Genomic DNA, 17,130 nt, shown 5'->3' with positions numbered 1-17,130 from the left:
ATCTGTGTAGAGATGCCGCATCGATATATTACTTCTATAAAATTAATATATCTACATAGAAGTGAGGCAGCAATATCGAGGGGAGGTATTTATATCGAAGTGATGTATGGATATAGAGGTGATGCATCTTTATAAGAATGATAAAAAAAAATGAGAAGGCGATGTATATAAAAAAGGGGACAAGCGGTGATGTATCCATATAGAAGTGATGCTTCGATATAGAGGTGATGTATCTGTATGAAGATGATTGGCCGATATGAAGCTGATGAATCTATATAGAGATTGATATATTTATATAGAGGTGACGTATCTATAGATAGAATTAAGAAAAAAAGAAGCTGATTTTCCCCTAAATTCCGAATAAAAAGCATGGCGAGCTTTAATTTTTGTTCAAAAGTTTTACTCTGACCGGCTGATTTATAATGGACGCAAACTGTGCTGCCGCTACAGAGCTAGTGTAACATACAAAACAAAATGATAGTCAAAACTTAGCACTGTATCTAAACACCGCTGCTGATCAAGTACATCTTCCAATGGTGTGGATACAATCAAATTTGGAAATAATGCCTGTAAACTGTAAAGAGATTTTAACTGATAATTAAAATGATTGATTGTAAAGAGATTGTTTGAAGCTTCATTTTACTTCGTTAATCATCACATCTCCACGTTCTCAAACCTGTGATGTGGTATAATATTGAAAGAGAGTTCCGATGTCTAGATCAACAACCAGTCACATAATATTAGAAGGTCCAATATAGGTCAATACCTCCATATCATACTAAGAAGAATCAAGTATTAATGAAAGGCAAAATGTGCCCGAAAAAAATTAAGTGATCATAATAAAGTGGCCACGTACAACATACCCCCATGATCTAAAAGTTCCTGGAATAACCTCTGGGGGGCGCTACCATTGCTCCGATTTGAGTTTTGTTTTTTTGGTTAAGTTGGTACATCTGTTGCTGATATTGCCTCTAAATCTTAACGTCATAGCTTGACATTTGCAAAAGTTACGTAGCCAAGAGTACATCTATCTCTGTTTAGAAATGGATTTAAATTTGCAACAACGAACTTGTATTAAATTTTGCGTAAAAATTTAATGATGCGCGAACGTTGGAAATGTTGGAAAAGTGTTTCGGCAACGATTCTCTAAAAAAAAACGGTCTTTTACAGGAGGCACGAGCTGTTCAAAAGTGGTCGTGAGTCAATCGAAGATGATGAACGCAGTGGCAGACCATCAACATCGAAAACCGACGAAAACATTGATAAAGTAAAATAAATGTTAGTCAATAACCGCAAATTAACCATCAGAGACATAGAGTGAAATAACGTTTATATATAATTTTTACTTAAAACTGTTTAACAACCGGAGATTCTATCCGTAACAACTAGGCCCATCTTATGAAGCTATTTAGTTCCGCCCAGCAGGGTACATGCTTTAGTTGAGAAGACTAATCGGTCGATCTTATGACCGATTAGGGGTTCAAATCCCAGCGTTGACACCAGAATATTTCTTTCATTCCTTCATTACACGAAGAGTTTCCAGTGTCATGCACTCTTCAAGCGGTCCTCAACTATGGATGGTTGACCGTGTAAAGCTAAGCACAGATGGCACTAAGGGTAAAAATGCACCATAAGACATCCCGGTTACTACTTTAAATTGATTTTTACGCCTAAGTTGGTTAAGCAGCCATCCAATATTATTATATTAGTGTTATTAGTGTCCAATATCAGTGTTTATAATCTAACACATCCTCTACATTTAAATTTCAACGAAACAAACAACAAATGAATTCGAAAAAAATTCCACAAGCATGTTCTAGACACTATGTGAAAAATAACCGAACGCGATATTTTAGACTAATATAACCAAATAAGGGATAACACTTAAAACGAGTCAAACCTTACACTTTATTTTGGTAGTGATATTACTTTTCTTAAATTTGTTTTAGTCTTACTCCATGTTAGAATTTATAAATAACAGAAAACTCTTATGGATGATGAAACTAAGCTCAAATTTAAACACAAATCACAATATTAAAAAATCGTAGAATACCAGCCTCTTCACATATCGTCTTGTAAACATGACATAAGCGAAAGGATACACCGGAAGATTTCTAAATCTCCTCCAGTTTTGGGAAGCTTATTATTGCTTACATTCTGTCAACCATCCTGGAAAACGAAAATATCATTCACGCATAAGTGGCTCAACATCAATAGAGCTCCAAGGTCCATTTAAGTTTCATTTTTACGGTTTAGAATTACGGCAAGTTGTAAATGGCAACAAAACCGTATGCCTTCATGTCTTCTTAACCGCACCAGTTGTATTAGGTTTCTAAACCGTAAAGGTAAGAAATGCTTTTAACCATAAAATTTCTGGTTAATCGGATGGACAGACTGCATCTGATTATTTTATCATTATTTCGGAATGAAAATTCCAACAGTGTGTAACTTTGTACTTTGAAAGTTACAAAATCGTCTAATTTTGCATTCATGATTGCTAAACAGTGAAGATAAATGCTCCTAACTATAAACTTAGTGGTTAATCAGATGAATTGACAGCTCCCAGTTATTTTACCTTAATTCCGAAATGAAAATTCCAACAGTGTATAACTTTGTACTTTAAAAGTTGACATAACGGCGCATAAACTTTTTCTTTCTTAAGTTTATGTGCCCTAACTCCAACAACGGTGAAGGAACATATCACTAGTGCTGTGTAGGACAATTCATGCAATCAAAAATATGGAAGCAACTGTTTCACCATTTTAATACGTACCAGGTGACTAGTCACCTGGTACGTGGTACTAGTCACCTGGTCACCTGGTAACTAGTCACCAGGTGACTAGTGGTGTCATTAGAAGTAATTTACGTGTCATTAGAAGTATCATTCATCTATGTACTTCATATTCTTGGAAACTGAAAGCTTTCTTAAAAGGGATGGATCATTCTGGATAACCCTCTTTTTTAGATCGTTTCTTTAACTTCTTCCATTGAGATTATCCAGATTCTAAATCCGACAATCAATAATTAATTAGTTTACTGCTTTCAAATTGAGTACAGAACACTACTTTTTCGGCGTAAAATACACGAAGTAGTATAGGGATCTGGTGTTCAATCGAGTAATCGTAGAAGGTCTTTTTGGTTTTCAACTACAAATAATTTAAATTGCGGGTTAGTTCCCATCAAAAAGTACCAGAGAAAAAAATTATTTTGTCCAAAGGTTTGTTCTAGTAGTCTGTTTATCTTAGATCGGGTTTAAAACAGTCTCACTTTTTCTAAACGAACTGATTGTTCAACGCTATGAAAAAATTATAAATGTATAGTAAAAAGAAATATTTAAATGGAACAAACACAATAAATGATTTAATCCTGTTTGTACAGAAATACTATTGGAATTATCTAATAAAAAGGACAAGTTTTAAACATAAAAGATTCCTTTCTTCTTTATTTGAGGAATACGTAACTGACTTGAACAACTAATTGATTGGTTGAAAAATTAGTAGATGACATTTGCATCCGTTTTTTAAATGATAAAAGTGTTCCACTTACAGAGGATGGAGTTTCCTGTGCAATAACAACACAATCGAGACAAAAAACATATAAAGGAAACACGATTTTTTAATAATTATAATAGCATCAATCCTTTAGAAATGGCATCAAAACTTCTTTTGTTTCTTTTCCTCTTTGGTAAGAAAAGTTTAAACTAATCTAAAAAGGTGCACATTGGAATAAAGTTTTTAAGAATTCATTGTCTCGTCAAAATAATTCTTTTTTATCTTAAAATCCTTTTAAAAAACTTACTTTTCCTCTTTTTATCACTCAATTCGTTTCATTTTACCATTAAAAGTATTATGATAGTTTATTATGAATACGGATGGGAAAATAACTTTTATATGATAAGTGATTTATAAATTTAAATACGGAAGTTCTTATAAATTTTGAAAAGAAAAATATTTTATTATATTTTGAAAAGTAGAAAAGAATTCTGTCAAACACTTTATTATCAATGGAAATGAAATTGTTATGTTTTTCTGAAAATTACAAGAAATGTATAGAGTATCGAAGCAATTCATTTTAAAATATTATTTTATAACAGAATTATGCTGAAAGATGTTTCAAATCACTTTTCTAAAACAAAAATTTAAAAGAGGCGAATATATTACAATGTTAATAGATAAAACAATTTTCTTTACGTATTTTTAAAATTTTTGAGCAAGTTTCTTAATGTTTTGAATGAATTTTTCTTTTTTAAAAATCAAAAAATTATTATTTATGCTGTCATAGACATACCATATTAATCTCGAATGAAAAATGAAACTTCACGTGGTATCAAATATTTAAAGACAGGGTTTTAAATTTACAAATTTAGCTATAATATAAATTCTAATTTGTAGGAATTATTATACTATATTATATAAAAAATAATTTTCTTTTATCGACATAATCAGAAATTTTATTTAAAAGTATAAAGTTCTTTATTTAGTTTTCTCAAAATGTCATTATTTCTTAAAATCTCCATTGAAATAATATCTTACAATTTATAATAAGAACATTTTATTGTTTTATGTGGGTCATTCTCACGAAAACTGTCATTTTTCAGTTCATAAAATCCCAAAAAAGTAAAGTGAATAAAAAGCTCTGAAACTTTTTATATTAATAGAAATATGCAATGGCATTATTAAAAGAAGTATATATCCTATAAATTATGCTTAATATTTAAATAAATTAATTAATTTCACTGTTTAAGAAGTGAGGGAATGATATTTTATTTTAATACATGTTTTTCTCTAAGTTACAGCTACCTCAAGTTTGAAAATGATTACATACTAAGTATATCTAACATTTATTATAATTTAGTTTTATATTTTTACTAGTTTTTACAGGTTTGGGAAATAAAATTGGCTGGTACGATTGAACAAAAAAAAATTTCATAATATACTCATCTTGAATTATTCCCTCACTTCAGCATCATTCCCTCACTTTATACACTAGTGAGGGAATGACAAATTTAATAAAATTTAAAAATAACAGTTAGGCCTAATTAATTTCTGAAGTTAATCACATACAATTATATTCACACAAGAAAGCAACATATAATTATCCACTTTCTCGATGAAGTTGTATTTTATTTTACTCTAAAAAACGACGTGAGGGAATGACAAATGTAAAAAATTTTACCAGGTTTGATTCATTCAAATTAATTCCACAGCAAAGCTTCCTTAAGTTGAAGATGGAAACATACTGCAATTTTGTTCTATGATGCCAGTTGTTAACTGCTAAAGTTTTTATTAAAATATTTTTATTCTAAGAAGATTGCAGGTGATAAGAACATTGTTGTGAGGGAATGACGCGAAACACTAGGGACAAAGTTTAAAATAGTGCTGTGTTAATATTTTTATCAGAAATTAAATTTAAAATTTATTTTCTGAATTCTATATTTCAATATTCTCAAATAAAAAACACAAATTTGTAAAAAAAAAATTTTTTATTTCAGAAACAATTTTTTCTTTTTTTAAATCAACAGTGGGGACAAGTGAGGGAATGACATATTGGTATATTTTAATTACCTAAAATAAATAATAAATAAAAATTGATAATTTTATTTTTATTCTTTTGTTAGCCTGCATTTTGAAGGACACTTTCCCTGAATTTTTTTTCCGTAAGTTGTAAAACAAACATAAAATATATTCTGGACATGAAAATGACTGTTTTTGTGAGAATGACCCATATAATGTTGGGAAGTTGTGAAAATGCAGAAGCAACGTATCAGACCATGAGTTGCAATGCAGTTTTGAATCTTTTTGATGTCTCCTTCCTCCTTAAAATTCGTCCCTTTAATCTTAGGACACCCTGTATAATTATTAATCATAGATCAAAGATGATGATACTATTTAGGAGAGATGCTATTTAAGTAGCTTATCAGTATATTTTCCAAAATCGAAAATTTCATCTTCTCTTTCGAATCTGTTTTCTATAATTTAGCTTTAGGTGAAACACAGGCAGATTATGAGTGTAGTATACAAGTGATCGAAGAAAAAATTCGACACTGCTTTGTAAATTTTGTGACAATGTTATCCGATCGTCCCTCAGATGTTGAAATCTGTAGGTAAGTCCACAATTATTTGTTCCACATATAATAAAATTATTGCCGAGTCAGTAATTTCAGTTGTAGCAATAGCGAGAAGAAAATTATAATTATTTAATGTACGTAACATTGTAGGAAATTTAACGCGAAAAATGATTAAAAAGTAATTGATTTAAGTATATTTTAGCGGAAAAGAGTAATTGATTAAGTATTCAATCTGTTAATTGTGAGAAAAACAGTTCAGCAAATATGGTAAAAAAGCCATAATTTTATAGAACCAATTAGGCCTACTTAAGGAAACGACTTTTTTCCTAACAGTTGGGTGCGTATTAAAGCCGAGAGGGCTAATTGGGCAATCTCAAGACCATCAGAATGTAGGTTCGAGTTCAGTGTTGATATCACAATATTTCCTCCCTTCCCTCAACTCACGATGAGTTTCCAGTGTCCCGCAATCTCCAATTTGGGACACTAGGCTGTTTGATTACTATACATTCATTCGCACATAGATGACAGCAACTGTAATATTGTTTAACACAAAAAAACTCTATTATTTTCCATCTGTTACGATAGGTTAAATAATCAGATAAGCTAATTGAACTAATTTCCATGGTTCCGGAAAAACAACCTGATTCCTATGCCCAGTACCTAACGAAAATCGTAGCTGCAATATCCAGTTTAATTTCTTTTTAATGGTTATTGAACCATATATAGCAACCATGATTTCAATAACCATGATTGCTATATATGGTTAAATAACAGTATAGTTTTCTATTCATGTTTTTTTAACATAATAGATGTAAACAGTTTCAAAACAGAAAAGTTAAAATATGTTCTATACCATAAACTTTAAGGTTAATTGGATTACCAGACAGCTCCCGATTATTTTACCGTAACTTTCGAATGAAAAATTTAATACTGTACTTTGGGTGCGTTAAGATTGGTCATAGCATTTTTAAAAAGCAGGATGAGAAAATTTTCCTCAATATTCTTTTTAAACGAAAAGATCCCATTTATATTAATTTTTCTATTTCTCTTCCTACAATTCTATTGGTTTTGTTCACGGTGTTAACCAGGTAGTTAAACTAGTTAATTTCAGTTCAATATTCATTTTTTTAAGTACGCCCACATAAAAAATAGGTTCAGCGCTTTGAACTATACTGTTGTCACCTTTAAAACTTAAAATTTCTGAGGGTGAAACGCAATCCTAATAAGATTTTAAACTAAACTATGTTCCCATCCAAGTTAAACAATAATATCAAGTAAACAAGAATAAGAACTTAAATACACTCTATAACAAAAAAATTGACGCAACAAGAAGAAGTTGTCCGATTGAAACGAAAATTGGTGGACAGGAAGACAATGTACAGAATAGTGAATGATTAAAATTTCAGAACAATTGAATAATTTACAGCAGAGTTACAGTAACAAGTTTAATAAGGTGTTGACCAGCCTCTAGCCAGGATACAAGCAGTCACACGGCGTGGCATAGAGGCATAGACCGATAAAGCTCCCGAATGGTCCCTTGCGGTATTTCCTGCCAAATTCGATCTAATTGTCGAACGAGGTCATCAACATTCCGTACCAGATGCAATAGCCTTCCCATCATATCCCAGACATGCGCGATGGGAGAGAGATCTGGTGATCTGGCAGGCCAAGGAAGAGTTTGACAAGCTTGCAGACAGTTCATAGCAACAAGTGCCGTATGTGGTCTGGCATTGTCCTGCTGAAAAACCAGCCCAGGGAGCTGCAAAAGGAACGGTAGCAAAACAGATCTTAGGATGTCGTTGACGTACCGCTGTGCAGTAAGTGTACCTCTAATGACGACCAAAAGGATCCGGCTGTCAAAAGAAATGGCACCCCAGACCATAATGCCTTGTTGAGGGCCGGTGTGGCGTGCAATAGTGAAGGCAGGATCCCCCCTCTGCCCTGTGCGTCTCCAAACACATCTTCGATGATCGTCAGGACACAGTTGGAAGCGTGATTCGTCGCTAAGGACCATAAGTCCCCAGTCGGCATCATTCCAGCCATATCTGTTCAAAACATTCATGCATACGAAATTTCAAAGCAATCGGATGATTACTTCTTGGTGCGTCGATTTTTTTGTTATAGAGTGTATATTAACTTGCCGTGAAGAATTATCTAGGCCTTAGAACGGACAAATAACTTAAATATTTTTCAAAGTTGTTGAATTTTTTGAAAAATCACCAATCTATCGACATTTTTTTCAAATTACTAAAATCTATGCCTTACTCATAGTTTTTGCAAAGTTTTATAAGCCCAGATAACGTAGCATTGGGGTAAGTTTATAAATAATAAAGTATTAGACAGCAAACGCTTTTCAAAATATGCGCCATTTTCAAAATTAATCACAGACAACGCTAACTTTAGATTGACTAAACTTAACATAACAGTCGTAAGTAACTGTTGCAAACTCACGGCAGCTATTAAATAGCTGATTATTCTCTAAAAAGCATTATTTCGTGCAACAGCGGAGCTTACGAAAAGCAGCTTTAATCGGGAATACTTACATCACAATCGGGATTCTGAGCAAGACTGCCAAACTTGTAGGGGTGGTAGGGCACATCATAAGGATTAAGAATTGCATCGGAAACTGTGCCAGGAAATGTCATCGTAGGCCGCTAGAGGCTCTTCCCTTTTAGGAAATGTTTCTTCATGTGTCTTTGAATAGATTCTTTTATTTAACTAAAATGTCTTAATGTAGTTTACCAAACGAAACAGGATGTGATAGACACGTTTATGATACTAAGGGTCTATGGTTCTATGGTACTACGAAAGTTATTGACTTAACGATAATTTAAGTGAAAACTAAATTTATGGCCGACCGGCCTGTGTAGGGGGCAGGGAACTGTCCTTGCATCAGAAAGGTCCTGGGTTCGAATCCTGGGCAATGCATGGATGTTTCTTTCTCCCTCTGTGTGTTCTATGTCCTTTCTCCTTTGTGTGTGAATGTGACCCGCCATTATAAACGAGTTGTGGTTGTGTGAATGGCGTGGCAGAAGTCGAATTCCAGGCCATAGATGGCGCCACTGAAAAACAGGCACAATCGCACCCCACTGCCTAAAACAGGCATACGACAAAAAAAATTATGGTGGTTATTACCCGAGTAAAAGATGCGCAGTCATTCAAGGTTGGCAATTTTACCTTTAATGGAGTCATACAGTTTAAGTACCAGGGCACACGTATTATCAATAAAAATCAGTTAAAAGTAAAAACAGAAAGCAGTATCTTAATGGCTAATAGATGTTACTTTGAACGGAAGATCTAATTAGAAGCTAAATTTGTGCTCATGAGTATAAAGTAAGTTTATATAAAATACTTATTCGATCGATTATTTTGCATGGCAGCGAGACTTGGGCGCTTAATGAAGCAGAAGAAAATAGATACATGGAAAAGTTTATACAACCGATGAATGTACAATTAAACATAGACAACCGAACATTTTGAGAGTTATTACGTCATGCGGAATCAGATAGCTGCCACATGTTTTTCGTAGTGAAGATTCTGATCCAACTAAAAACTTAACATTGAGGGTACAAGGAAGAGAGGGAGGCCGGCAACAAGGTGGTTAGACAATGTGGAGAAGGAATTAACGGTATTGGGAGTGAATAGATGGAGTAATCTAGCTACAAGTTAAACTGTCTTGAAGAAACCGACTGAAATCCTTGACCGGCAATAGGCTGTAGTGCTTTTAAAGAGGAAGAAAAATATTTTAATTTTATGTTTCCTAATAATTATTATTTAAAATGGTATTTAAATTAGTTCAGTACTTGATTTTTAATCCTAACTAAAAGATTTGGCAAATTTGTCTTCAAGTTTAATTGTAAAAGCTTGTCTAGTTTAAGTATTTTGCGAGACACCAAGTCTTAATTGTGATTAAAAATCTAATACCGAACCCATTTAAATACCATTTTCGGCTTTAATCACTAGAAAACAAGAAATTAAGATAATTTGGATAAATAAAAGTACCTATTCATAGTCATACATAGAAATAGCTCATAATAGAAAAGCACCCCTAGTGGTTTTCCCGTCATGGATTCCTATGCAACTCCTAATTCTCATGATATGCCATATCTTCCCTATAAGCTTCCTGCCGTCTTGCTCAGATAATTGTATTGTTCAGTTCTTGCATTGAATCCTTATGGACTAAATTCAAAATATTAAGTTTAAAAATTCGACAGAAAAATTCTATTTCTTAGCTTGAAGTACTAAAGCAGTTTTGCAGCTTTTAATTTAATTTTGCCATATGTTTCATAACAGAAAAGTTGAAGCTCCCATAAACTGCTTGATAGAAATCACTAATGAATGTTTAAATGATGAAGAGAAGCCAGAATTAGACCCATATATTCAATCACTGACATCCAAATATAACGAAAATTGTGGCTATATTTTAGGTAAGAGAGTAAATATTTAGTCTTTTATAATGAATTCCATCTTTGCAGCTTATATCTTATTGCTTATATTTTAACTCCCTCTAACGAACGAAATTTTTTAACAGGAAAATAAATAATAACTTATTGAAATCCTTTTTTATTGAGGACTCTAATTTTTTTTGAGGACTATTTGGAAGAAATTGTAGTTAAATTTTAAAGAATTATTTTAAGAAAATTTGGTAAGATTTTAAAATTTTTTGTTAAGGCTAAACTATTTTTAAGGAATGAGTTTTTATAAATTTTCGTAAAATATTTTTCACTGATTCTTTCGTAATGATTGATTATCTTTAAATAAGCTCTGATTTCTTTGCTAAATCTTTTAAAGTTAAAAATTGACTTTTTTTCCGTTTCTATATATCAGCCTTTTTTTAAAATATTCTATATCATTTTTTGAAATATAATACAAGGTGATGCATTAAAATCTCCCTTAATCAGTATTTTTAGAATGCATGTAAATAATGAAAGCAATAGAGGTTATACTTAGTGGGGTTGCAAATTAATATATAAACTAAGGTAAAACACAAAAGCGTTATCAAAATCTGACAAATCACAATACATAAAGGCGAATGTAAGCGACAGCAAGACCGGTTTTATAGCAAAAGGAACCAAGTGGAGTTGAAAGATGATTAATAGAAACACATTCAAATTTCAAACTTAGGCTTAATTTAATTTAAATCCAATTACAGTCCTGTTCTCTACTGTAGTCTGTCAGATTTTTACAGCGTTTTTGTATCTTCTGAACTTAAACATAAATTTGTGACCCCCTTGCGTTGTCTGTTTTTTCTTATTTTTGATAAGGATTCTAAAAATACGTATTAAATGCGAGTTTTATGAAACATCTTGCATATAGCATTATAGTATAGCCTCTACACTATTAATAATATTTCAGCTGAAAATTGTGCGCAGGAAAATAATGAATTCATAATGCAGTGCTTGGTCGAAGACAAATTGAAAGTAATTGCGCATCTGGAGGCAAAACTTGATGTAGCAGTCTACAAATGCACGTAAGCTCATTTTGGAAATACAGTAAAGCAAACACAATGTGAAACACAAAATGGCATTAATTTTTCTCAATATTATTGCAGGGTCAATAATTTAATGAAGAGTGAAAGTTTATAGGAGATTGAAAAACAATAACAAAGAAATTTCATTTCAGTAAAATATGATATTTGTTTTAAATGTAAAAAAAAAGTTGTTGTTATTTTAATGAAACTTTCCAAATTTATCAACAAGTCTGCTTGGTGAACATGGAGAACTTTGCGACAGGACAGATTTAACGTACACCAAACACCATTCGGCCGGTTGGATTTGAATACCCATTCTCACAAACGTGAGTTCAGCTCCCTGATAACCAGGTTATCCCATCTTTATTACGCTATTAAAAACATATATAAACATTTCTAACAGTGAAGTTAAGTCTCTATAGATGAAAAGTAACATTGAGGATAGCCACTAACATTCTCCAAATGGGTATCGATAGTAAACAATTACAGAGGAAATCAAAATACGCCAACATTGGAGTTTAAAGAAGCAGAATTGTTTAACGTATAGTTAAAAAGTTAAAGATCTTGGTGCAAACTTTTTGAACTTTGAATTGAATTTGAGTTTAGAGTTTTCATAAACAGTTTAAATTGTATATGAAAGCACTACTTTATGCAAACCTGAAAAAAGTGTTCAATTATCCTAGGATACCTAAATAAATTTTTTTGATGGTTTTCCATTGATGGACAAACATATTCTTGATGATAGCCATCAATAATTCCATCATGAATCATTATATTATATGATGACCATCATAAAAAGCCATCACCCTAATGTAGGAATTCGGACTGATTTATGATAGACCAACATAAAAATAGCAACGTGTTTCGATAGTTTGTTCATGTTAAACCATCGGAAATTTCCATCACAGTCTCTTAGAAAACAAATGTTGGCACGATCATGAACACCCATCATCCAATGTCGGAATTCGGACTGATTTATGATAGGCCAATATAAGGAACAAAACAAATTGTTTTGAAGGTATATCCTTGAAAACCAACAAGAATTCCCATTTAACCATCAAGGAAATCAATAGTTGGAACCATCACGAATCATCATGGATTGTTGGTCCATGAGAATCAAACTTGTCTCGATGGTTAACTATAATAGTATTAAAGTAGCATTTTCCATCATGGAAGGATAGAAGTTTGCTGGCATATCACAAGCCATAATGGAAAATGTTGAATCATGGTGACCATCAAATGATGTTGGACCATCATTAATCGTGCTGAAATGAACATAAACCATCAAAATTATTATTTGATTTGACCATCAAGAATTTTGACTTGGGCTCCTTCTCGCAACTTTTAATCGAATTTGGAGAGACGGTTTTTACAGTGTAAAATTTGAAAACATTGTCTCATATAAGTCTTTCATTCCGCCTGACATTGCTCCTAAATTCTATTTTTAAAGATAATACCCATTATATTAAAACCAAGTGAATAATTACCCTATATAAGTCCCTCAATTATATAATCTGTAATTCAGGCTACGTTTCAAGTTTTAGAGGTTTAAATATTTTCAATGCTTTTAAATTAGAATCATATCTTTATCAAAATAATTTATGAAGATTTCATACCTTTAGAAAATTATTGTCTGTAAAAAAATGTTTTTCCATGTATATATTTCATATTTTGAATTTTTTTTATTGACATAAGTACACATAGAATGATGTATTTCTTTTAAACAAGCATGACACCAATTATTTTTCATATTAAAACCATTATAGCAGCAAAAACATATCTCCTTGCAACATTTTATTTAATATAATTTTAATTAGCATTAGAATATTTACTGAAAAACTTTCCTAATAGAAAAGAACTATTTTTCGCTGAATTTAAAAGAGAGTCGGTATGGCTTATATCAATAATGCCAAAACTGACATTTTTTGATGTACCTTTTCTGAGAAACTGCATATGATATCACTTTGAAATTTTTTGGGGATATTTGAGATTATATGAGTTGTATGCTGTCATTATGCTTTAGCCTAACAGAAATATATTTTCAGTCTTAAAAGATATTTGTTCAAATCTCATGAAGCTTTTTAAAAAATTAATGTACATAATTAAAAAAAATATTATTTCAAAGATATGTATTAACAGTTATCACAGTGTAAAGATGTATCTGCAAATATTCCGTGAAAAAAAACTGTTCATATGCTGAGAAGAAGTACATTGAAGAAGGTCAGTTTTAGTATTATTGATATATGCCCTACCGACTGTCCCTAAATAGCTAAAAAATTAACCGACAGTTTTTTTTATTTGACTTTTAGTTGGTACAACTTGATCGTTCAATGCATCACAGAAAGAACTGAAGATAAATGTCCAGAAAAAGGCAATGATTATATGAGTGAGAAATTAGAGGGCACTCGACAAAAAATAAAGCAATTGTGTGACAAACAAAATTCATCCTATGGAATTGGATTTATCAATTTCGAATCTCTGTTCGAAAAGAAGAAGAAATAGAAAGCCTTTTTACTGGTTTTTTTATATTTATAATAACCGTAAGAGTTAAAATAGTTTCTTTCTGCATGTGTACAACATCATATTAAATGTTAAAGAAATATTGGTTTTATTAGTGTCCTAAAATTAAAGTACTTGTGTCAATAAAGTGATAAGCCACACTTTATAAAATGAATACATTTTTCCAACCAACTTTTCCCTAGTAATGTTTCCAATTCCATATCCCAAGATCAAAGTTCCAAATACAGATTGAAAATGAGATTTTTACAAAAAAACGTAGCTTAGATGGAAATAAATTCACATATGCGATTAAAAAATGTTTTTCTTTTTAAATTTCAAATAATTAAACTTAAGCAATTTTGTCTAATTATTGTCTAAAATTGATAAATTTTAGCTGTTAGCATTTTTAGCATATAGTAAAATATATTCTAGCTCACAATTCTTCACATTTTTTTCATGAACCAATTTATTCTAGACTCAAAGAATTCTATATTTATATGTCATAAAACCGTCTGAAGGGTTGCTTTACATTTGTTAACTTTCTTATAGCTTTTCATTGTAATTAAAAAAAATAAATAATTAAATTGTACAAAAAGTTTTCCAATGCATTAGACGCTGGATCACATTGTGTTAAAGTAATACACTTACTTTTTTTCGTACTAATAAAGTATTTCAGAGAGCAATTTCCCTGTTTAAGCATTGTTTTCATTATTTTATCAAAATTTATATACATAAATTAGAGTGTGTATTATATATATATATATATATATATATATATATATATATATATTTGTAGCCATGGCTCGAAAGAGAATACAAAATTTGTGGTTCTGAATTGATTTCAATATTTGTGATTCTGTGATATTGACTTGAGTGATGCCAAATAATATTGTCAAAATTAAAGGAAATTGAATCAATTTCAAGCAACAAAGATCATTTAATCGAGTTGTTTTACATTTCCTACATAATTTCATATCATATGGGACTTTTATCTTGCTATGAAAGGTACAGACTAAGTATTTAAAACTTAATTTAATATACCTATCCTATTCATACTTAAATTAATAATAATAAGTATATCATACATTTTTGAAAGAAAATATTTTAATATTTAATATAGTTTTTCATTTTTAGGTATATTTCTCTATCTTTATGATTTCCTTACGACCAAATGTAAGGTGGTCAGGGAGCTGACCTTATGTCAGAACAACCCTGAATTCAAATTCTAGTCAAAGGCCTGGGTGTACTTTCTTTCTACTCTTAATTATATCTCCTTTTTACCGTGGAGGTAACATTGGCATACCTAATATGTAACCCCTGAAAGAGTGATTAGCATATGTGCTTCTGTGATACCTGAATGATGAGCGTCAGTATATATATAGGCTGGGTATTGGAACTAAACATTACTTAGCTAAGATTAAGTTTATAAGAATTAATGCACAATGAAATAAATTTTGAAATAGAGCTTAAATATCAAAATGCATATTACACAGTAAAAAAGAGCATCGAAGAAATTCATCAAATGTTTTTATTGTTTCAAAAAGGTCGATTAAATTAGCAGAAATAAAATATTTTATATAATATTAATCAGTTTGCAAGGAAAGATATAAAGCAATTTCATGTAAACATCACATAGCATATAGAGCAATAATACATCTGCTTTCTTATTGACATTGTCTTCTATTTCGAGTAAGCTAAGAAGAAAGACAAAAACTTTAAAAGTTAAGAAAACTTAATATAAATTTAAGAGACACTACTCTAAATCACCCCTGATATCATTCTTCATTCTCCCTCGCTTTTAGCTCCAATCATTTGATCTGCTGAATGCCCTTGCAGAATAAAAGAGCAATTGGCTTTTACCATGAATTGTTTGATCAAGTAAATTATATTTCATTACCACGAAGAATAAAATAGGAATTGGCTTTCAACTTCAATCATTTAATCGCCTTAATTAGAATTGATACCAATGCAGAATAAAGGCCCAATCGACTTTTAACTTTAATTGTTTGATCATCTGAATCAGATTTCGTACCGAAGCAGAAAAAACTAGCATGTAGCAAGTAAAAACTGATCTAAATCCTGCAAGTAAACATTGAAATTCTAAAGGTATGATATTGCAAGGATTGTTAGTTGATCGTTGGATAACCGAATTAAATTCTGTCAGTAATATTTTACATATATAAGCAAATGCTTACTTGACCTTAAAAGTACACTAATGTTTTTCACCCTAACGAACCTCATGTGACATGGATGTCCCATTAGACGTTATACACCGAAGAGCCATTAGATTATGACCACCTTGCTAATAACATGTAGGACCACCTTTAGCCCTCAAAACAGCTAGCACCCGCCGTGGCATTGATTCCACAGGGAGCTGATAGGTAGTCTGAGGTATCTGGTATCAAAAGCTCACCAACTGGTCCTGCAATTCCCTCACATTGCGAGGGGGTAGCGTGGCAGCATGAATTTGGTTTTCCAAGTAGGACCACAAATGCTCTATTGGATTAAGGTCAGGTGCATTTGGGGGTCAAGACATGACTTGAAAGTCACTGGAATGTTCCTCGAACCAATCCCTGACGATTCGACCCTTACGACATAGTGCATTATCCTGTTGGTAAACACCATCCCCCGCAGGAAAAACTATTGCCATGAATGGGTAAACCTGGTCTGTTATGTTCAAGTAGCTTCCAGACGTCAGGGATTGTTCTATGTGAATTATGGGTCCAAATGTGCCCCATGAAAACATTGTTCCTGGGTGAGAAACCATGAAAACATTGTTCCTGGGTGAGAAACCATGAAAACCTGGGCAAGCCCATTGTTATAGATGGAGGGTGGTCATAATGTAATGGCTCTTCGGTGTATCAGCAAATGCTTACTTGACCTTAAAAGTACACTAATGTTTTTCACCCTTACGAACCGTATGTGACATGGATGTCCTATTAGACGTTATAAGTAAACTGATTGTCTTAGTTCTTCTATTTTTACTCCTCAGCATTCCTTCTATTTGGATGATCGGCAGAACATGTTAAACTATAATGGCATAGCTTTGAAGGAATATTATGATTTTCCAGGATATAATTTAATTTAAGGTGTT

The 17,130-nt window shown here is 31.8% G+C and overlaps 1 protein-coding gene and 1 long non-coding RNA gene across 3 annotated transcripts in view; one reads left to right on the top strand and one right to left on the bottom strand.

The window, feature by feature from the left end:
• The first annotated feature begins 3,538 nt into the window (after positions 1 to 3,538).
• LOC107444842 (uncharacterized) lies at positions 3,539 to 14,953 on the top strand. The gene is made up of 5 exons (XM_016059075.5): positions 3,539 to 3,684; positions 5,980 to 6,103; positions 10,361 to 10,494; positions 11,423 to 11,537; positions 13,847 to 14,953. Exons 1-5 carry the CDS (start codon positions 3,648 to 3,650, stop codon positions 14,037 to 14,039), a joined length of 603 nt encoding a protein of 200 aa, XP_015914561.2. The 5' UTR covers positions 3,539 to 3,647; the 3' UTR covers positions 14,040 to 14,953.
• A 595-nt stretch (positions 14,954 to 15,548) lies between these two features.
• LOC147807267 (uncharacterized) overlaps positions 15,549 to 17,130 on the bottom strand; it is a 37,458-nt gene continuing 35,876 nt past the window's right edge. For both annotated transcript variants that reach the window (XR_015435590.1, XR_015435589.1), the window contains exon 4: positions 15,549 to 15,730. This is a non-coding gene — a long non-coding RNA (uncharacterized LOC147807267). The remainder of the gene's footprint in view (positions 15,731 to 17,130) is intronic.

Source organism: Parasteatoda tepidariorum, chromosome 7 (genome assembly GCF_982258835.1).
Source record: "Parasteatoda tepidariorum strain Cologne lab strain chromosome 7, Ptep-v5.0, whole genome shotgun sequence".
Classification (NCBI taxonomy): Eukaryota; Metazoa; Arthropoda; class Arachnida; order Araneae; family Theridiidae; genus Parasteatoda; species Parasteatoda tepidariorum.
The sequence above is the reverse complement of the archived record's forward strand: the minus strand, read 5'-3'. Positions and strand labels throughout refer to the sequence as shown.

Excerpts from the sequence above, each read along its gene's own strand:
- LOC107444842 (XM_016059075.5), top strand. The coding sequence starts at position 3,648 with ATGGCATCAAAACTTCTTTTGTTTCTTTTCCTCTTTG. Across the intron at positions 10,495-11,422 it reads AAATTGTGGCTATATTTTAG|CTGAAAATTGTGCGCAGGAA; the intron begins GTAAGAGAGTAA and ends ATAATATTTCAG. Across the intron at positions 11,538-13,846 it reads GTAGCAGTCTACAAATGCAC|TTGGTACAACTTGATCGTTC; the intron begins GTAAGCTCATTT and ends TTTGACTTTTAG.